The following is a 21250-nucleotide window of genomic DNA, read 5'->3' as shown; positions in this document are numbered from 1 at the left end:
GCCCACCTAGGGTTCCCACTCCTAATCCCCATTTTACAGATGAGTCACCGAGGCCCAGAGAGTAATAATAATAATAATGTTGGTATTTGTTAAGCGCTATTTTCCGAGCACTGTTCTAAGTGCTGGAATAGATACAGGGTAATCAGGTTGTCCCACGTGACGCACACAGTCTTCATCCCCATTTGACCGATGAGGTACTTGAGGCCCCGAGAAGCTGAGCGACTTGCCCAAAGTCACACAGCTGACAGGTGGCGGAGCTGGGATTAGAACCCGTGACCTCTGACTCCTAAGCCCGTGCTCTTTCCACTGGGCCACGCTGATTCTCTAAGTGGAGTGACTTGCCCAGGGTCACACAGCAGACAAGTGGTGGAGTTGGAATTAAAACCCACCACCTTCTGACTCCCAGGTCCAGGCTCTAGCCACTAAGCCACACGTTCTACCCTGCAGTTTGGGAAAGCTCAGAGAGGGATTGAGGTTTAGGGTACATCACATCAGGCAGATAATTGCTGTCCCCCACTTCAAAACCTTACTGAAGGCCCATCTCCTCCAAGAAGCCTTCCCTGACCAAGCCAACCTTTCCTCTTCTCCCCCTCCCATCTGCTCCTTCGTTCATCCTCCTTCCCATCCCCACATCTGCATATAGCTGTTATTTATTTACTCCTATTAATGTCCTTCTCCCCCCTACATTGTTGTGGGCAGGAATGTGTTTTTATAGTACAGTGCTCTGCACACAATAAGCGCTCAGTAATTTAGGATTGAGTTGAACAAATGAAGAGGGTTGGAGAGGCCATCACTCTCTGGACATTGACCTTTAGCAGTGAGCAAGGCCATCACGATTATTCCTTGGACTTTTAAAAATTTATGGCCAGAGTCTTTGCTCCACATTCTTGGAAAACTCAGACTATCTTGTTCCTTTGGGTCCTGAGGTTTTATATGAATGGGCCACAAACAGAGGACCTTGAATGCATGATTAAAAAGCCTCTAAAACAAGAGTTCTACTCCAGCCTTGATGCAGAAGATTAGATTGGAGAGTTCACTTTGGATTTGGGAATTATGTTTCCTTTGGTTTATAGTTCCGCAGCCACCTAAAGTAAGGTATTAAATGTAAATCGAGACCAGGCTATACAGATGTTAGGAGAAACTTCTAATTACCTTTATCCCAAATGCTAATCCACATAGCTATTTTGATTTCTTGGTGGTGGGTAAAAAGTCAGGGGTTAGATTCAAAGTCAGTATTCTTTAATGCTTTTTAAATCTTGCTATCTGATGTCATATATTTCAGGTATCTCTAAAGATACTATGAGATAGTGTGTTGAGGAAGATGCAAGATAATCACATCAGAAACAGTCCTAGTACAATCAAAGGCACCAAAATTTAGTTACCTCAATATTGACTTTTTATTGTACGAGGGCTGTTTCTGATCTATTATCCTGTATCTATCCCAGTGGTTAACACAGTACTTAGCACATAGTAAGTGCTCAGTACAGACTGTCATTTTATTACAATAGTAGGGGGAGGTTATTCAAATTATATGGACTTTTGTGGTATTATATAATTGAATAGTTTTAAAGAAGGAAAATTAAGAGATGTCAAAACTTTCAAAGCTAACGCAGTCTTTCCTCCTAACTGCCACATCTAGCCTTGAAGAGGCCCATCTCATCCACCCCTCCTTTTGGGTGTGCCTAGAGAGAAAAAGGAAAGGCCTCAGTTCACTGATTTCTAACACCAGTTCACTGCAGATATTGACATGGAGACCAGCTATTCTCACGTTTTGATCACCTTTGTTAGGCTAGAAATCATATAGCTTCAGTTTCCAGCATGTTCTTTCAAAACTACCTCTTGAGAAAACCCCCCACCAAATCGCTTAGAGTTGATAGAAAAGTACTTGACTCTCAAATAGAAAATCATTTTAACATGTATATTGATCTAAAATGCCCAAAGACAATTACAAGTAGTTGAAAGTGGTAGGCAAATTTATATTATGTTTTGAGATATAAAAATAAGTAGTAATCTTTAAGAATATAATTCCCAAAGAACTCGAAGTGTTTTTGCAAATATAGACCCAGATTCTCACCAATACCACTATGATAGCTCTGCAACAATAATGCTATTGTGTAATTATTTTTATCTAGCAATCAATGGTATTTATTGAGTGTTTACTTTGTGCAGAGCACTATACTACCCTAAAGTTGGTAAACTTAATCCCCGCCCACAAGGAATTTATATTCTAGAAGGAGAGACAGACATTAAAATAAATTATAGATTGGGGAAATGGCAAAGTGTAAATTTGTACATATGTGCTTTGGGGCTGAGGGTGGGGTGAATATCAAGTACTTAAAGGATGCAGATCAAAGTGCACAGATGATGGAGAGGGAAGGATGGGTAGGAGAAATGAGGGTTTAGTCAAGGAAGAGACCTCCTAGAGGAGATGTGATTTTGGAAGATTTTGAAGGAGAGTGGTCTGTCAGATATGCAAGGGGAGGGAGTTCCAGGCCGGAGGGAGGACATAGGCAAATGGAAGGCGGCGGAATAGTCTAGATTGAGGTACAGAGTAGGTTAGCGTTAGAGGAGTGAAGTGTGTGGGTTGAGTTGTAATAGGACATCAGCAAGGTGTAAGGTAGGAGGGGGAGAGCTGATTGAGTGCCATTAAGCTGATGATAAGGAATTTCTGTTTGATGTGGAGGAGGATGAGTAATCATTGGAGCTTTTTGAGGAGTGAGGACAGATGGTTGGATCAGGTTTTTACTACCTTGTCAATCCTCCTGGCAGCACTCTTAAAGTGTGGGTATTGTCTTTTTTTAAGAGAAACTGAAGTAACCTGCTCAGCAAGTGGTTCTATTTCGTAGTAAGACCAGATTTGGACAGTTCTTGACTCCACATCTTCTTAAAACCAAAGTTGGTGTGGTCAGTGACCCCCCTGGTAGTATTTTGTATTATTTGGGGCCTGAATTCCAAAAGAAAAAGAGGATTTTATCTCTCTGCATTCTTGGGAGGAAAGGGAGAGTGGTCAGGAGTGTTAATTCCTTTTACAGAGAGAAACTGAAATCATAGGGTTGTTGACTTGTCAAAGATCACAGGCAAGGTTAGAAGTCTGACTGATTTTGATTGGTCTATGCTGCACTCTGAGTGAATAATTATTGCCCTTTCTCCATCTCTAAAATCTTTACCTTTTTAAAGCAAAGGGACCCCACTTAATGTGATGTGACTTCCAATGGAGGCTATTTGAGATAACTCATCTATTGCTTAGAGAATCATAGAGTGGGAAAGCAACTGTGCAGTTCTTCAAGAGCTGCATGGGTCTAATCTATTCCAGCGAACTGGATGGATTCTTTTTAACTATCTCTAGGCAATATTATATCCTCACTTGATCGCCTAGTCTAGCACCTCCTGTTAAAGCTGTCTTTTTTAAATAATCAAATATGTTTTGTTTCCTTGTTTGTGGTTTAATTAGAAAAATAAAACTTTTATTGGATAGGTTTATCCTCCCAATGCAATGACTATTTGTATATTAACACATTATTTTAATTCATGATTTCTGGCCACCACCCTCATTAAATAGGTGTATACATGAAGGACCCTCCTGTATTCTGAGGGTTTGGAATCACTCTTGTAGCACAGACACTGGGCTTCTGTGAGATCCCTCATCATCCTGATTAGTCTGTCAGCAGTGTTTGTGAAGAACTGTAATTTGCCATGGGACAGTTAAATGCCCTGTGGTCGACAATCTAATAGGACAGGTTACCCGTAGACATTTAAATCTACATATCAGGAACCTTTTTTTTTAGGCCTGACATCCCACTAAAGTTAATAAATGATAAAAGTATATATCTGCTTCAGCAGCAACATTTTTGGAACCCCTGTTGAGGGCACTGTATTGGATGCTTGGGGAATATTCAGTAGAAATAAATTCCTGCGATTGCTGGAGGAATGTACAGTAGAAATAAATTCCTGCCATCAAGGAATTTACAGTTCTAGTGAAGCTTTTTTAGTCTGATGAGATTACTGTCTAATGAGCTGCCTGGTGAGTGTCTGGGGATTGAGGCAAGGATGTTCAAAGTGGGACAGAAGATAGATTTTGAGGGTGGAGTGGAAATAAAATCCTTTCAAAATCTTAAACTTCTGTTTGACCCCCAAATACGTGGAGCACCTTTGGGTTGCTTGTGACCATAGTAGGCCTGGCGGCTTGAATGTTTCAGTGTCTCCTTAAAGCATTAGGAGAGTATCTCTTAGTCTTTAAATCCCAGGGAACTCCAGAAGTCATCTGGTCCGTTCCTCTTCCTGTAGTCAGGATGGGCTTAAATCAAGACAGACAAATGGTTATACATTTTATTTTCAGGAACCAAGATTCTGTAACCTCCCTCTATACTGTAAGTTCCTTGTGGGCAGGGAATGTGTTTACCAACTCTCTTATATGGTACTCTCCCAAGCGCATATTACAGTGCTCTGCACACAGCTCTCAAATATGATGGATTGATTGACCCTTTCTTAGTGACATAAGCCAATGGCCATTCAGAAATTCCATATTCTGAAGCATATCACCTCAGCTTCAATTCAAAAGCATTCCCTCTTTCTTCTGCTCTTTTTAAGGGCATTTAAAAGACAAAAAACCCTTTTTTTGGAGAATATGCAGATTGCAGCCATGTACTACTTGATATGCATTAAGGTCAGCTACTTGATTCAGTGACAGACCATAACTTAAAAATAACCAATTATTTCACTTTCATTGAACAATGACTCTCTGGGTATGTTTGTAAAATGTCTTCTATTAGTTTGATAGATGTTTGTGCCGCATTGGAGCTATATGTATTCATGTTCATTTATGAAGGTGTAATTGCCTTAAGTGTTCAATTTTTTAAATTTAGAAATGATGGCTAGGGCAGGTGCCAAATGAAAGACCCCGGAAGGGCTGTTTTTCAGGTTTTTCTCTTATTATTCTTTTAGGGGTTTATCCAGCTTCTGAAATTCCACAAAATAAGGTCCTAGAGTAAGTGGAACACTGGTGTCCCAACAGAGGAAAAAGAGGAAGTGCCTTAGCCCTCAAGGAGAACAGAGCGTACCAAACGTTTAGCTAACAGTGGGACAACTTACCATAGCTCTAAGCTACTCTCATAATGCAGAAGTAAATAATAATTATAACAATGTAACAATAACAAGAAATGAGCCACTTTTTTAAAGAGTATTTGATCTGCTTCACTTTTATACATATTTGAAATATTTTAATTCACTTGGAATTCCTTTTGGGGCATTACGTGAGCAGGAGTAGGAATGTTCCAGAAGGGGAGAAGCATTGGAACAAAAGGCAAAATTTTGTCAGATTTTTCTTTTAAGCAGTGAGTGATCCCAACTAGACAACTAGATAATAGGGAGAGTTGGTGGAGAGGACCAGCTCTAGTGGGGGCATGAGGCCGAGAACCTGTGGCTGCAGTCCCAGAGGGCAGAAGAGGCTGCTGGAAACAGAGAGAGATTGAAGCTGAAGCAGTGTCAGCAGATGATGAGCCAACTAGGCAGCTGTGGGGAATCTGAATCATTATGGCAATGATGAGAGGTAGAAAAGTTGGTGAATCACAGTCATGGGGACCCAAATCAGCCAGTTCCCTCCCCCCCGAAAACTCTCTGCTGCTTCTGGAAGTTTTCTGGAGCTAACTCTGGCTACTCTCTAGAGGAGTGACAGGATACTAATTGAATCGTACTCTCCCAAGCTCTTAGTACAGTGCACTGCACAAAGTAAGCACTCAGTAAATACCACTGATTGATTGATCCAAAACTCTTACAACTGCCTAGGAGTTTCTGATAACTATCCTTGCTCCAATTCTATAGTAGCTAGATGAAATGAAGTAGGTAAGAGCCAGAACTCTTTGAAACCACTGTAACCCATTATAACAGAACTTAATTTCAAATGAAACCATACAGTCTTATTACCCGACAAAGTCCATCTTGACTGTAGTAGTCTAATTTCTAGGGTGATAAAATGTGGAAAGAGATGAACTTTTGATGCTGTGATTTGTGGAGAACTTTTGTTCTCAGTGAAGAACCTAAGTTCCAGAACACCACTTCCTATATAGTTTTGTCTTTAAAGGGATTTGACTCTAGGTACAACTACAAAGTTCAGGGTTCCCAGGAGCTCAAAATTATAAAGAGGGGCAGATACAAAGGCTGATCTGGACTGAATTATAGTCTTCATGAAAACGTGACCTAGCTTGTAGAGATTACACTCGTCTATCACTTTTGTATTTAGTATAGTCTTGATCCATAAAAAAGATAGTGCCTCCAGGAAGGTTTTCAGGCAAAGGAGAAGTTTGACTCATAGTTTTATGTGGATCTGTGTGCCTTTTGCACAGTTGATGCACAGTAAATGATTTTTGATGGGTTTCAACTTTTAGGTCCTCTGCAGGTCGATGTCAATCAGGAAAAGCGCTCAAAGCCAAACTCTTCCTTGTATCTTAAATATCTCCCTACTAATAAACCCTTTGGGGGGAACAGTATTTAACTCTTACAAGCCCCCCAAGGGCCAGAGACCCTGTCCAATTCCCACTTGTATATCTTTTCCCAGCTTTTAGTACAGTGCTCTGCATAGCAAAAGCACTTAATAAATGCTGTTATTACTACTTTGAATGTACTTCACAATGTTTTGTACCCTTTTCCACAAACTCGCTTGCTGCACTCCATGCCCCCGTGGGACCATTCGTGGAAGGGACAAGAGAGCACAAAAGGTGTCTTACAAACCATGTCATTGCAAACAATGTTTGATTCGGCTGCACGGGTTCTAAGTTCTGGGCCCATCGAGTGACTCCGTCACCTACCCTCAGCAATTATAACTTCCCTGGAGATGAGCAAGGTATATTGCACCTACCTAAACCCATTACACTCTGCTAGGGAGTAGCTTAGTCATCAAGAAGGGTAGACCAAAAAATGAAGTGTTATTCGGGGTGTAGCAGAGAACGATCTCCATTTGCAGTGATGTTTGAAAGGATTGCTGGCAATCTGCATCAGAACATCATCTCTGGCTAGAGAGACAGCAATTGCGGAGTGAAAATCATGAGAATTACTTCAAAAACTGCCTGGCTTTGTACCTGATGCAGCTAATTGGCCCGTTATCCACCGTCATTCTCTTGTGAGATTTTTGTAAAGGGATAGCAATCTCTGGAGAGAACATATTGTAAAAGGGAAACCTTGAATCCAGTTCTGACCTGGATTCCTACATGATCTTGTGAGCAATTTAATACCAGAATCTACCTAGTGAAAGTTCTACCAGAATAGACTGTCTCATCTTTCCGGGCAGTACATAATTTGATTTTCAGCTATCCTGCTTCTCTAGTCAGTGAATGAAAAAAAGAAATATCACTGTAGCACTTTAGTTGTGACAGAATGCATAATAACAATAATAACTGTGATAGTAGGCACTTACTATGGGCCAAGCACTGGGGTAGGTACACTACACTCAGATCAGACAGAGTCCCTGCCTCACATGGGACTCGCAGTCTAAGGGGCAGAAAGGACAGGTATTTAGTCCCCATTTTGTAGGTGAGGAAATTTAGGCCCAGAAAAATAAGTGACTTGCCCAAGGACACACAGCAGGCAAGTGGTGGAGCTGAGATCAAAACCTAGATCCCTTGATTTTCAGACCAGTGCTCATTTCTCTAGGCCATTCTGCATTTTAGAGTGAGGAAAACTCAATTTTGATATTCCCATATAAACTCTTATCCAACTTTTGTGACATTTATAATTGAGATAAATTGTGTCGATGATAAGAGCCATAACTTTGTAAAATGATTCACATACTAAACCATGACTCCTGTTTGAGTCAGGGATTGGGTATTTACCCCACTGCTTCGCCCAGTACTTGGAGAAGCAGCGTGGTCTAGTGGAAAGAGCACAGCCTGAGAGTCAGAGGACCTGAGTTCTAATCCCGGCTCCACCACTGACATCATCATAAGTGGTATTTCTTAAGCACTTACTATGTGCAGAGCACTGTACCGAGCTCTTGGTAGTGTACTTACATCATAGTTGGCAAACGTGCCCCCCTAAGTGACCTAGGGCAAGTCATTTAACTTCTCTGGGCCTCAGTTCCATTGTCTGCAAAATGGGGATTCAATACCTGTTCCTCATCCTACTTAGACTCTGAACCCCATTTGCGACCTGATTATCTTTTATCTACCCCAGTGCTTAGTAAAGTGCTTGGCACATAGTAAGTACTTAACAATTACCACAATTATTATTAATATTATTGACACATAGCGCGTAAATCTCCCAGTAGGCATAAGTGATCTCCCTTGCACACCAAGCTACAGTATAATTACTGTAGGAGGCATAACTTAATTTTGTCTTTTGGGATTCTACTACCCAGTACTAATGAGTCATGTTCTATTTTACATTTACTTGTCCTAGCAAAGCACTGAAACACAACAAGGGTGCAAAAACATACCAATGTAGGCCTAAAAGCAAATCAGCTCTTTTGATCTATTTCAGGCAATATCAGTCACACACTGACATGGACCCATGGAGTGCCATTTCTTACACTATCTCACCAATAACTGCTTAACTTTCCACCTTACCTATATATCCTCACACCCGAAGCTGTTCTTGATCTCCAAAAAGACTTCTGAACTCTGGGACTATCTTGAGGCACCTGTCTCATGTCGACTCCCTATCAACCTCCCATCCCTTGCTGCCAAAATTCTTGCTTGTACACGAAGCTCTCTACCAGTACATGGCTAACATCTGGAGTTTACCTCAGGAAGTTGTGGGCAGGGAATGTCGCTGTTTATTGTTGTATTGTACTTTTCCAAGTGCTTAGTAAACAGCATGAACTTAATAAATACGATTGAATGAAGTTACACTGGCTGAAAAGTACCAAGAGGCTCAAAAAGGGCCTTATGATAAACTCATGGACAAGGAATCCATAATGGATTGGTAGAGGAAAGGTTAGGGATATAGAAGAACATGATAAGGAGTGGTAGATGGCCCACCCCAATGATGCAGGTGGATATCTAGGAGGGCATTATCATGTGATTCCCACAAGCATCTTGGTGCTGTTGTCAGAGCCATAATCTTGGAGTGGGAGGGCCATGGATCTGACCCAGTGGCCTTATGAGAGAGAATCTGAGTAGTAGACCTGAGGAATTAGCTTTCTTCAGCAAGCCCATAAATTAGTGATGATGGTTAACATGAATTGTTTGCAATGTTTCATTCTTTACTTAAAATAATTACTTCACGAATCCTTTCACAAAATGTTTAATTAGGCCCATTCCTTTAAAGGTTTGCTCTGACTCCTTAGAGAAGGAATTGACTGGCAAAGAAAGTACATTCAGGGTGGATGGTGTGTTACTAGTGAATTTGCGCAGCAGTGAAACAGTTGGTTCTGGTTGAAACAAATGAGATCATGGTTTCAGTAGCAGAATGAGCACTTGATTATTAATCTCCACTCCCATCCGGGAGGGTACACTGCCAGTCCTTGACTCAACACATGTTTACTTCATTCCCCCAGAGTTTGTCTAGCCCTTATCCCACTTCTTGCTTTATTGTCCTATGGGTGACCTGTTCTCTGCCCCTCTGGCTTGTCATCTAATAGGGCATCTGATGCTGCCTGCCTTTATTTTAATGCCACCCTAGGACAACCCATGCAGCAAACCCCTCTCTTCCAGATAGGCACAGGTAAGTGAGAACAACCGGGAAGATGCATTCACTCTTAAGAATCTAGGGTAAATAGTACCCACTTGGATAGGATTTCAGTAGTGTCATCAGTGAATACAAAACCTAGCTTGATTTCTTTCTCCTTCTCTCTTCCTCTCCATTCATACACACCCATTAAATGAATATATACACCTCAATCCACTGAAGGAGTTATTGTGCCTTCTGAATACCTAACTTCTAGGGACTGACTTTCTGTCCAGTTATGTTACATACTCTTTTGGGCTTAAGTGTAGGGTATGATTCCCCCAGCCTTAGCCCCACCCCTAAAGTAGTAAAGCAGGCCCTCTCATGGAGATTTAATATTGCCTTTTTATCCTACCTTTGCCTTGAGTGGTTGAAGGAAGCACTCACTCATTGCAAGACTGAAATAGTGATTATCCTCTGTGTACCTTCAAATAAAGTCCACGATTATTGCTAAATCCCTCTTCCTTGTGAAACAGCTTTGCATTTTTTTAGTGGTATTTCAGTGTTTACTATGTTCCAGACACTATTCTAAGCACTGGGTAGATCAGGCTGGACAAAGTCCATGTCCCACATGGGGCTCACAGTCTTAATCTTCATTTTACAGATGAGGTAAATGAGACATAGAGAATTTAAGTGACTTGCTCAAGATCACACAACAGACAAATGATGGAGGCAAGATGAGAACCCAGGTCCTCTGACCCCCCACTCCCATGCTCTTTCTACTAGGCCATGCTGCTTCTCAGTGTAATGCATTTAATGCTTAAAGGTCAGAATCTTGGAGCACTGATTGCAGTTTATTAATCGCATCAGTGATTGTTAAGGTGCGTGGTATTAGCCTTTTATCCAGATTGTGTTCACAGCCATTTCACGGAACAATGTTTACTTAAATCCAAAAGAGCAGGATAGGATCCTAAGCTATCTATTGTGTCTGGGATTGTAGGCTGCTAGCTCCTTCTGGGCAGGGATTGTATCTACCAACTCCGTTAAATTGTACCTTCCCCAGCATTTAGGATAGTGCCCACAGTTAGCACTAAATAAATATCATTAATCGATTTAGGAATTGATCAAAAGTATAATTTGTGGGGCGTTTTGTCTCCTTTCTTCGTGTTGCAGATCCAAATTAATAATCAAGGCCGAACCAAAATAAATTTCCCTGGGGTGGCCTGTGCTTTCTGATTCCTGTGGGGCTGTGAGTTGAAGTGGGGCTTCTAAAACCACATTAAACTGAAGTCCTGCTCTGTAGGAAAGTCCTTGCTGTGAATTTCTTTTAAGTGTAATTGCTCATATCTCAATGGATGAATAAAATCAAGTATACTGCACCTTTTCCTCAGGAGTTTACATGGTATTTAATCTTGCAGTTTGTGGTAGCTGAAATCGAATGTTGATATAGATGGGATATTAAACTTTTCTTTTTCTTTCCGGGAGGTTAAACCGGTGCGATGCTTTCAGTAACGGGGAAAACGATCATCTTTGATAGTTTTCCGGATCCTTCCGACACATGGGAGATAATTGAAACCATCGGGAAAGGAACTTATGGCAAAGTTTTCAAAGTGTTGAACAAGAAAAATGGCCAAAAAGCAGCAGTCAAAATCCTGGATCCAGTTCATGTAAGCCACCTGTTTTCTAATTACTTTTCTTTGTTGGAATATTGAATTGTAGTGTAGTCTGTAATGGGCAAAAAGACAATTTCAGGCTCAACCTAAATGGATTGTTAATTGAAAACAAAACAATATTAGAAGGGAAAAGTCTCCTCTCTATAGGTTTACTTTGAGTTTTCAACCCTCAAGAGCTCATCAGTGAGTGAGCAACAGCCAGTCTTTAGAGACTCGGGATTTCTAAGAAATTATCTTCTCTGATGACATGGATTAGTTGGCACATGCAGGGCTTCTGGCTAATCAGCACCCCAAGCTGGGGAGAGGAATCAGGAGAGCTGTCCACAGGGAGCAGTGGGACACAGGACTGTGTCTCTCCTCAGCACCCTGCCTCTCCTCTCCCAAATTCCCTTGTCCTGTTGCCTGTGATGGCCCCCCTAGTCCCCGCCAACACTGTTGTGGCTATTGTCATCGCTACCTTGGCCCCAAACCTTCACCCATTATTTTATAACAGGGCCTTTTGTCAGGCTCTAGAATCTAGAATCATGCGCCTAAATGTAAGGAGCAAAACTCAGTTGGGAAACAAGATTCTGGGATATTCATCAAATGGATCAAGCTGACCAATTTATAAGGAAAAACTCTGATTTGATGGCCTCCTGGGTTTTTTTTTCCTCTTCGTCCATCCTGTCACTTTTCAAATAAAGCATGATTTATAACCAAGGGATTACAATCTTAATGAAATCATTTAAATGCATCCAGGCAATTTACACAGGGGCTGTTTCTATGAGGAAAAAGTCTTTGCTCTGTGACTGCTCTGGTATTACTCTTTGTCCATGGTGATCTATGCTTCTCTTGAGTGTTGGGGGAAAAAAATATATAGTTTAATAGTCACCAAATTTTAGGGGCATTTTCTCAGCGAGAACAGGAGTTTTTTTTCAGGTTTTTTTTCAGCTTCTAGTTTAGGATACATATAAAATTGGTCTAACTTTACAAGTAGTGTGCGAGCACCGGAAATACACTAACATGCCCGGTAATCAGATATACGTGTTAACAGGTGTAGTCTTCTCATGTGATGCTATTGGTGCAATAATACTATTACCAAAACTTAAGTGAGTTGAACTACTCAACCCTTAACATTTTGGAATAGCTTGAGACTGAAAAATAGTATTCCACTTCCACCATTCTTAAAATTTTCAGTTCCATTTTCCAATACCTACTGCAACCTTCCACTCTCTATATAGGGCAGAATTGCAATATCTGTAAATATGTGGCATACGTTTTAAAGGTTAAGTACACATTAAAGTTGTAAAAGCATTGCCAAAGTATCTAGCATTTTGAAATGATAAAATGTCAGTCGTATTCTTCTAGTGCAAAGGAGCATGCTAAATAAATTCAGACTTTTAAAGAGATTAGCAATTTCTTTCTCTTTTGAGGGAATATTTGGCACAACAAAGCATCAAGGCAATTTAGGAGACCCAGGACTATTTATTCTGGTTGAAAGACACTTTTTATTTCTTTAAAATATAATAATAAATTGCACTGCATAGTGTTGGTAGGGAGTTTAGTCCCCTAATTATAGCAGCTATTCCTTTGGCTCAAAACCAACTCTACTAATTAGAGATATTTGTTTGATAGTCTGAGAAACACCTTTCTTCCTCCTCATAATAGTCATGGTGTTTATCAAGTACTTATTATGTGTTATGTGCTAAATATTGCATTAAGGCCTAGGTTGGTTCAAGATGGCACAATCATTATTCCACAATGTTCTTTTTCCCCCAAAATAATTCATATCAGGATATCGATGAAGAAATTGAAGCTGAGTATAACATCTTGAAAGGCCTTTCTGACCATCCTAATGTAGTCAAGTTCTATGGGATGTACTTCAAGAAGGACAAGAAGAACGGTGACCAGCTGTGGTTGGTTCTTGAGGTAGGGATTTTATCATCATTCAGATGCACATGGGGGGGGGTTTAGTGTGAAGCAGAATTCTGTCAGCCAGTGGTATTTATTAAGGGCTTACGGAGCTCAGAGCACTTGAACAGTTGCCCATCAAGGCAGAGACTTTTCCTCCACTGTTGGATGCAGCACAAAGAACATGATCGCTTTATTTTCAAGGTTCGTGAACACACCCCAGCCGCTCTCTGCCCTCCCTGTTTAATGCAGAGGGAGATGGGTAACCATTGAAGGGTTTTGGAGAAGGGAGATGTGTGCTGAGCTATATTTTAGGAAAATAAGACAAGGTAAGAGGAAATGGTTTTTAAACTGAAATAGGAGGCTTTTTTGGTAAGAGAGTTAAGTAGCAATTATTGAGTGCTCGCTGGCTGCATTTTGCTGAATTAAGCTCCTAGGATGTACAAAACAAGCAAGTGACATATTCCCTGCCCACAAGGAGCTGACTCTAATGGGAAGATAGACAAAAATATTTACACAGTAAGAAAAATAAATAATTGAATGTGCAATTGAACATACATCGAAAGAGTTGGGGAACACTGCTTAGTCTGCAGATACTACGGAGTATCCCTCTCAGGAGATCTTTGTAAAGAGATCACTTAGCATCTGAGTCTTCTGCCCATAAAATGAGCTAAAAAATGACTGTTAAGGTCCTTTCTAAGCCTATACATTATGTGTTTTACCCCAGTTTCTAACCTTGGTGGCATTATTTTTATGTCCTTTTGGGGGTCCTAAAATCATCTGTCTGCCTTTCACTTCCCATTTTTCACTGGCCTGCTAATATTCTACAAGAGCATGTTCATACTCCAATTTAGTTTGTGTCTGCAGTTTCTAGCCTAGCTTTATTTCCCATTTTCATATAGAAAGGTTGAGAGCCCAAATTTTGGCCCTTTTAATTCCTACTTGAAGTGTGCCATGTGAAATGGAAATAGAACCTGTAGTCTTTCTCTACATTTTCAGAACAAGGAATTCAGAAGCCTGTTCTTGTTGTGCTGCAATTTCATAGTTTCTGTACAATTCTTTCAGGTATTCAGAAGGGTCGTGCTTTGTTCCTGAGAAAGCTGGCATTTCTGCATTGTCTGATTGGGTGGTGAGATTTAAGAAATGGCACTTCCTGCTACTTGCAGATGTTTAGTCACCTAATTTCCCCTAGCCTCAAATTTTTCCCTGTGGCTTTAGTTCCAGAGTCCAGAGCCTTCCTGAGATCGATCTGTACAGGAGTGGTTTGAAGAGTGAATTATTGCAGCGGAATAGAGTTCTAAACTTATTTTATACTACCTCAGCCCAACCCCAGCCCCACCTGGGGCCACAGTGTCTCTTTGCTTAGGGCCTCAGAAAAGTATAGGTCTGGACAGAGGAGACAAGCACGGGGTTGGCCATCTTCCAGTTAGGGCGGTGGCCCAGAAAAGACAGCCCCTAAAAATCAGTTGCTTCAGCAAATTGGCCTTTTGCCCAGCTTGGTTAATGGAAACCAAAATACCATCTACCTGTCTACTCTTCATCTACAATAGAATTCTTGTGAGCCTAAATCAGACCCTTTATTTATCTCAGTATACCACCAATTTGGAAAAGCGAGTTTCATGCTTTGTACCAGTCCTGTTGATTCAAATAATCTGCTGTGAATTATCTTTCCTGGGTTTTTCTTCAAATATTCATTTCCTCTGAAAGGTTTATTCCAATATTAGACCATTTTAATGCACATGAAATAAGTGGGAGTTTTCTGAGTCAGTGGAGATTTGGGAATTCTTTTCAGGCTTAAATAAAAGGTACAGGGCAGTGTTGATTTGTGTCTTCCCTGTATAACCGTTATTTTGTTTTGCTTACCACTGCTCAGACAACTGCTGAAACGGTTTCATTAAAATTAGGTTTGAGGATCTTATTCACACTGTAGTGTTTCTCTGGAAGGCCAGAAAAGAGAAATTAATATGACTTGGGAGCACTGAAGCCAACGAAAGGCAGCATTTTGGTATAATGAATCAGCAGGGGCTTGCAGCTGTTTGGTTAATGTGACCAATTAGAAGCATCGCTTAATGGCATGAAAGGGTGGGAATGGCAATGTAAGAAAATAGCTTTTAAAAAAATTGACCCGTTGGGGCCTGACCATTCTATGCACATTGTTCAAAGAGAGACTGAGACTTCTAAGAGACATGTATGGAAAAGGCATTTGCATGGGGAAATTAGAGTAATTACAAATATGCACAAGTAATTAGAGGCACAATTACCTGATTTTGTGAGCACAAATGTGGCAGGTGCAGCTTCAGTGACTGCTGAAAAATTTGGTGAGAGAGAGAGAGAGAGAGAGTGTGTGTGTGTGTGTGTGCTTTGGAGGCTTGGGCAGGTTTCATTAGGTTTGAGGTGTAACTAGCTAGGATTCTCTTTGAAAAAAATGGGTTAGTGGCTCAAAGGGGGAAAATTTTAAGCAACAAGGAAATTTTAAAGAGCCAAAGGAGTCACTCCTACCCACGTAAACAATTCAGGGCCATGGAAGCAATTCAACATTACAGAAGGCAAAGATGGGAAGGAGGTAAAATTGAATCCTAAATGACGTTTTCAGTGGAAAATGTGTTACCGGTCATGAGAAAACACTGACTGTCTCTGTGACTCTGAAAAATAAACCTTTTTATTGTATAATTCAGCCCATGGATGAAAGGATAGAGCTAGAGATGGGTTTCTGTTCTCTCTCGGGGTGTCATTTTCCTTCTCCATTTTTCAGTTCTTTCACTTTTTACAATTTTTTTCTTTCTGCTTTCTTTCCCTGTTCCTTTCCTTCCTGTTTTCTCCTCAGCACTGAAGGACCTTCCTGAGCTTCTCAGTCAACCCAGGACTAAGGGATCCTCTTGCTTGAGACCCCATGGCTGGTCAAGTCCATACCCAAGCCCAAAGAGACCAAGTGGAACCCCATTTGGTTTCTAAATCCCAGAACCAAATGTGACATGCAGGTTGAGTTAGCTCCCCATTTCCTTTCCCTGTGAACCAACCCTTTCAGTCTCGACTCCCCATTCTAATTCATTGAATTTTCCTAAATGGGTTTGTGGTTCTGAGAGAAGATGGAAGAAGGGTAAGAGACTGGATAAGTGTGGAGCAGGGAGCATCCTGACTTCCACTCGAGAAAAGGTGTGTGGCATTGGCAGATGGTTAAACACCTTGGAGACATACAAGGTCAACCTCCCAAACAACGGCAGTTCATAATTGCCATGCTGCAATATTAATATCTGTCTCCCCTTCTGGACTCTAAGCTTGTTGTGGTTAGGAAACTCGTCTACTAATTCTCTTGTATTGTACAGTGCTCTGCACATAGTAAGTGCTCAATAAATACCATTGATTGGTCAATTGGTAGGGAATATGTCTGTTTATTGTTGTATTTACTGTCCCAAGTGCTTAGTGGAGGGCTCTACACACAGTAAGCACTCAATAAATACAGTTAAATGAATGAAAATAGCTTCTGTCTCAGAGACAGACAGTTTGGTGCCATTTAGTGGATTTTTTTCCGATATTCAGGGGTGGAGGAGGAGTTAAAGAATCTGTTAAGGATTATTTTCCAAACCTACAGAATTTTCTTGTACCGTGAATTGAGCAGGTAAAATCAGAGTAAAACCAGCAAACCTAGGATGAAAGTCGCCTTTCCGGATAGGGGAGGGAAGAGGAAGCAGTAGTGCTTCTTAGGGTTTCCTGCTGGAGGGACTTTATTCCCAAAGTCTCAGCCTTTTTGGGCATTATTGTTGTTTTTCCAAAGAAACACTCTACAGCATCCAGTGATCTATTATGCCCTAATCCTTCCTGGATTCATTCATCTCATAATAAAATTAGAACTTTGTGGTATCTGGTGATTCTCCCTTCAGAAAACTTAGGAAACACTCATAAATCCTCTCATAAATACAGCTCAAGTCACTGAGCTTTATGTGGTATGTAAAACTTATCTTTGGGGTTTCATGGTATATAAACCTCTTTAGAGTGCTCTGGATTGCTAGTTGCTCTGTTTTCGTAACTGCGTTCCAAAAGGAACCATCCCAAGATCTCAAAAGATAGAAGCAGACATAATGGAGGAAAATAGCAAAAGATGATGCCTGAATTACAGCCTGCCAGGTTATTATCCTTCTTTTCAGTTCTTTGAGAGTTGTGGGCACAATTTCCTTTGGGGAAGTGAAGCAAAATAAAACCGAACTGAGGAATAATGTGCATTTTGGGGAGGATGGACAGGAAAAAAAGCAGCGCTCTGTTCCAGCGATAGCCTCACATTGTGCTGGGCTTGGCAGCCCACAATTGAAATAGTAGAATGACGGAAGGACTCCTTTTATATTTCTAAGGCAAGAATAACCACTCTTCCCCTCCTTGTTCTCCAGCATCAAAGGCTGTTATGATTTGGGATATTTGCTCAGGATATACAGCCAATTACAACCGACTGATTATATTTTTCTTGTGGTCTGGGGCATGAGATCAATACAAGGTTAGAATGTGTTTGTGTTTCTTTCTGACCTCCTACTGAGCATCCTAACCCTATATGAGTAGCAAATATCACTCAGTCAGCAGTGAATCACTCCTTTCCCCTCCAAACAGCTCATATCCTGCAGGATATATTTATCATTTAATTAACGGATGGGGGGGTGAATTCAAAGTACACAACTCAGACTCCAGGCGAAAAAATTAAAATGCACTAGCTGTGGAGTTACTTTCCTGTCACAGGCATCAAAATTGCCAGCTGAAACTCCACTTTAAGCCTCATCTCGACTGCCTATGTTGCTTATTTGGTGTTTCTGTTGGCCTAGTCAAAAGAGCAAACTCTACGTATCAGGAGGCCTGGGTTCTAGATCCGATAGTGCGTTAAGGGAAATTTCTTCTGGCACTTGGCCATCATTGGTGAAATTTTCTTGACTGGAGAATGTCCTAGAGGGTTCTTCAAAGTGTACAGCTTCAGCAGGAATCCTGAAAAATATCTGGAAAATGTGGGCAGCAGTGTGACCTAGTGGAAAGAGCATAGGCCTTGGAGTCAGGGGACTTGGGTTGTAATCCCGACTCTGTCTCGTGCCTGCTGGGTGACCCTGGACAAGTCACTTAACCTCTCTGTGCCTCAGGTTCCTCATCTCTAAAATGGAGACTTTAACGCCTGTTCTCCTTCCCCTTTGACTGTGAGCCCCTGATTATCTTCTATCTACCCTGGCGACTGGTACATCATAAGCACTTAACAAATATCACAGATAGTATTATTACCACAAGAGTTAATCGGTTCCTCCAGGGCAGTCTCAGGACTGAGGCCCGCCCTCGGTCTTGATAGAAGACTCCATCATCATTAACTGGTTACTGGGGAAATATAGAGGTCATCTTGTTTGCCATCAAGCTGTATTAAGGCTCCAGATAGTGACTGATGGGAGGGAGCTCTCAGGTAACTGCTTTGCACAATGGCAAACAAAGGGAAAATAGCCACTGTCCGACCAACCTGGATGAAAAGGAAAAAATTGCAGCATCTATAGGAAATAGGCAGTGCAGGCAACCATTATAACCCCCATCAATAAACAAGGTTAGGGAGCCCTGCCCATGGTTAAGGAGCTTGGATTAGAATCAAACAATTATTGGCATTCTGTTTGTGTAATTTTCCAAGTTTGGGGAGTCTTGAGTCATTCATTCAATCATATTTATTGAGCACTTACTGTGTGCAGAGCACTGTACTACGTGCTTGGGAGAGTACAGTACAACAGTAAGTAGTCTCACTCAATAGTCTCACTCCCTGCCCATAATAAGGTTAATGTTGTATTCTCAGACAAGTTCACATTTCTTCTGGTCATTTTTCGGTAAGCTGCCTCCTGGAAGAGCAGGACCCAAAGCTCTCGTGTAGTAAACACACAAGTGATCACATTAAGGGGTTTAGCTCAAAATCCACATATTCTTTTAGGGAGTGAGGACTGTGTTTTCCAAGATGGTGGCCCTTTGCACCCTTCTCTCTAACACACTCTTTGGATTGAGAAGCAACATGGCCTATTGGAAAGAACATGGGCCTGGGAGTCAAGGGATCTTCGTTCTAATCCCGGTTCCTCCACTGTGTGCTGTGTTCCTTTGGGCAAGTCACTTAACTTCTCTGTGCCTCAGTTTTATCATCTGTAAAATGGGAATTAAAACTTTGAGCCTTCTGATTATCTTGTAATAATAATAATAATAATGTTGGTATTTGTTAAGCGCTTACTATGTGCAGATCACTGTTCTAAGCACTGCGGTAGACACAGGGGAATCAGGTTGTCTCACATGGGGCTCACAGTCTTAATCCCCATTTTACAGATGAGGTAACTGAGGCACAGAGAAGTGAAGTGACTTGCCCACAGTCACACAGCTGACAAGTGGCAGAGCTGGGATTCAAACTCATGACCTCTGACTCCAAAGCCCTTCCTCTTTCCACTGAGCCAAGCTGCTTCTCTACCCTACCTTGTATCTACCCTAGTGGTTAGTACAGTGTCTGGCACATAGAAAACCCTAAACAAAATTAGGGAGTCTGAGTCTCCGAGTGAGGAGAGAGAACCATAAAAATAGCAATAATAAAATAATGTGAGAATTCCCAGATTGCACAGTCTTTGTTGGATGCAAATTGTTTGCAGTCAGGAGTATTTGTTGAGCACCTGCTTTGCACAAAGTACTGTACTGGACCTTTGGAAGAATGCAATAGATGTTGAAGACACAGATCCTGCCTTCAAGAAGCTAAAATCTTTAAGAAGGGAGCCAAGCTGATGCAACCTGTTTACCGAGAGTGCAAACATGGGGAAAGACATAAATACAACTTGTAATAGCAAGGTTCTGGAAAAATGCAAGCATACATGCCTTTTTAACTCTTTCACTTTTAGGGCACTTGGGAGAAATCATAGAAAATCATGGACGGAGCACAAAATTTAATGCTATTTGAACAGTATGTTGGAATTGTTACTGAATGAGACGGTGATCTTTTACTGATTCTAAATGCCTTATGGAATAGGCAGAAGGCAAAAGGGATTATAACTTGGGTCTTTGCTCAGTGTCTTCATAGTCTCCATTTTATTTGTACATTTATCACAATTCCAGTCACTCCTCCTTTTAAGGATTATTGACCATGCTGCTCTTTCCACTGTGCCTTAAAAACATTACCTCTGCAAACTAGTTCTATGGTCCGGTTTTGCTTATCCCAAATTGTTAGTGCCCTGAGCACACAGAGTGACTGTGGGAACATTTCACTTCCTGGGTGCTTCACTCCCCAAATGTCCCTTTAATTCATTTGAAAAATTGCTTTCCTTGCACATTTAACAGGTGTTTTCCATCTAGGTGTTCAAGAACTAAAGGACTCCATGCTATTCTTTACTGTATTTCTACTCTATGCTTTTGAAATGCCTCCTTTGATGAATTAGAAAGGAGGAGGAATCATGCTGGGAGCAAAATATACACTTTTATGCTTACACAGCACGTTGAATTCAGTAGGGGATGGCTAATAACTTCAGCTTGAGAAAATCCAAAAGTGAAATTAATTCTAGTCAAAATCACTCAAAGTGATCAGTCTAACTCTTATTTATCCTTTTTAGAAGCTTGTACCTTGTTCTTTGTGAAGCATGCCTATGAGCTTTAGAAATGTTTCAAAGTATGACATCTAAAACTTCTAGAATGTGTTATAAAATATCCCCTCCAAGTCCTTTTTAAAATGGGTGACTGAAGCCTTGATCTATAATGCTGCCAGCGTGGGTCAGCCTTTCAATTATGGTAACTCTCTTTTAGAAAATTATACTTCAGTTTTGTTTGATTAAAGAACATTAAGGGCCTATTGCAGCAGTGTGTGCCAACACTATACGTAAGAATTTTTCAGCCTTCCTACTCTCAATGCTTCTTTTAAAGGGTTTTCTTCCTCAGTGCTTTTAACCATGACCAAAACTGAACTCCTTATCTTCCCATCCAAAACCCTATCCTCCTTTTGTATTTCCCATCACTGTAGACAACATCACTATCCTCCATACCTCACGAGCCCGTAACCTTGGCATTGTCCTCGACTCATGTCTCTAATTCCACCCACGTATTTCATCACCAAATCCTGTCGGTTGTACCTTAACAACATTGCT

At 41.0% G+C, this 21250-nt stretch overlaps 1 protein-coding gene across 5 annotated transcripts in view; it reads left to right on the top strand.

The window, feature by feature from the left end:
- Positions 1 to 11083: 11083 nt before the first annotated feature.
- The window catches only part of MYO3A (myosin IIIA), a 100435-nt gene continuing 90268 nt past the window's right edge, over positions 11084 to 21250 (top strand). For all 5 annotated transcript variants that reach the window (XM_039913992.1, XM_039913991.1, XM_029077229.2 and 2 more), the window contains exons 1-2: positions 11084 to 11261; positions 13041 to 13175. In XM_039913992.1, coding sequence (XP_039769926.1) covers positions 11094 to 11261; positions 13041 to 13175 — 303 coding nt within the window. In that variant the 5' untranslated portion in view covers positions 11084 to 11093. The remainder of the gene's footprint in view (positions 11262 to 13040; positions 13176 to 21250) is intronic.

This window comes from Ornithorhynchus anatinus, chromosome 13 (genome assembly GCF_004115215.2).
Source record: "Ornithorhynchus anatinus isolate Pmale09 chromosome 13, mOrnAna1.pri.v4, whole genome shotgun sequence".
Classification (NCBI taxonomy): domain Eukaryota; kingdom Metazoa; phylum Chordata; class Mammalia; order Monotremata; family Ornithorhynchidae; genus Ornithorhynchus; species Ornithorhynchus anatinus.
Note: the sequence above shows the minus strand (reverse complement) of the source record. Positions and strands in the feature narration are given on the sequence as shown.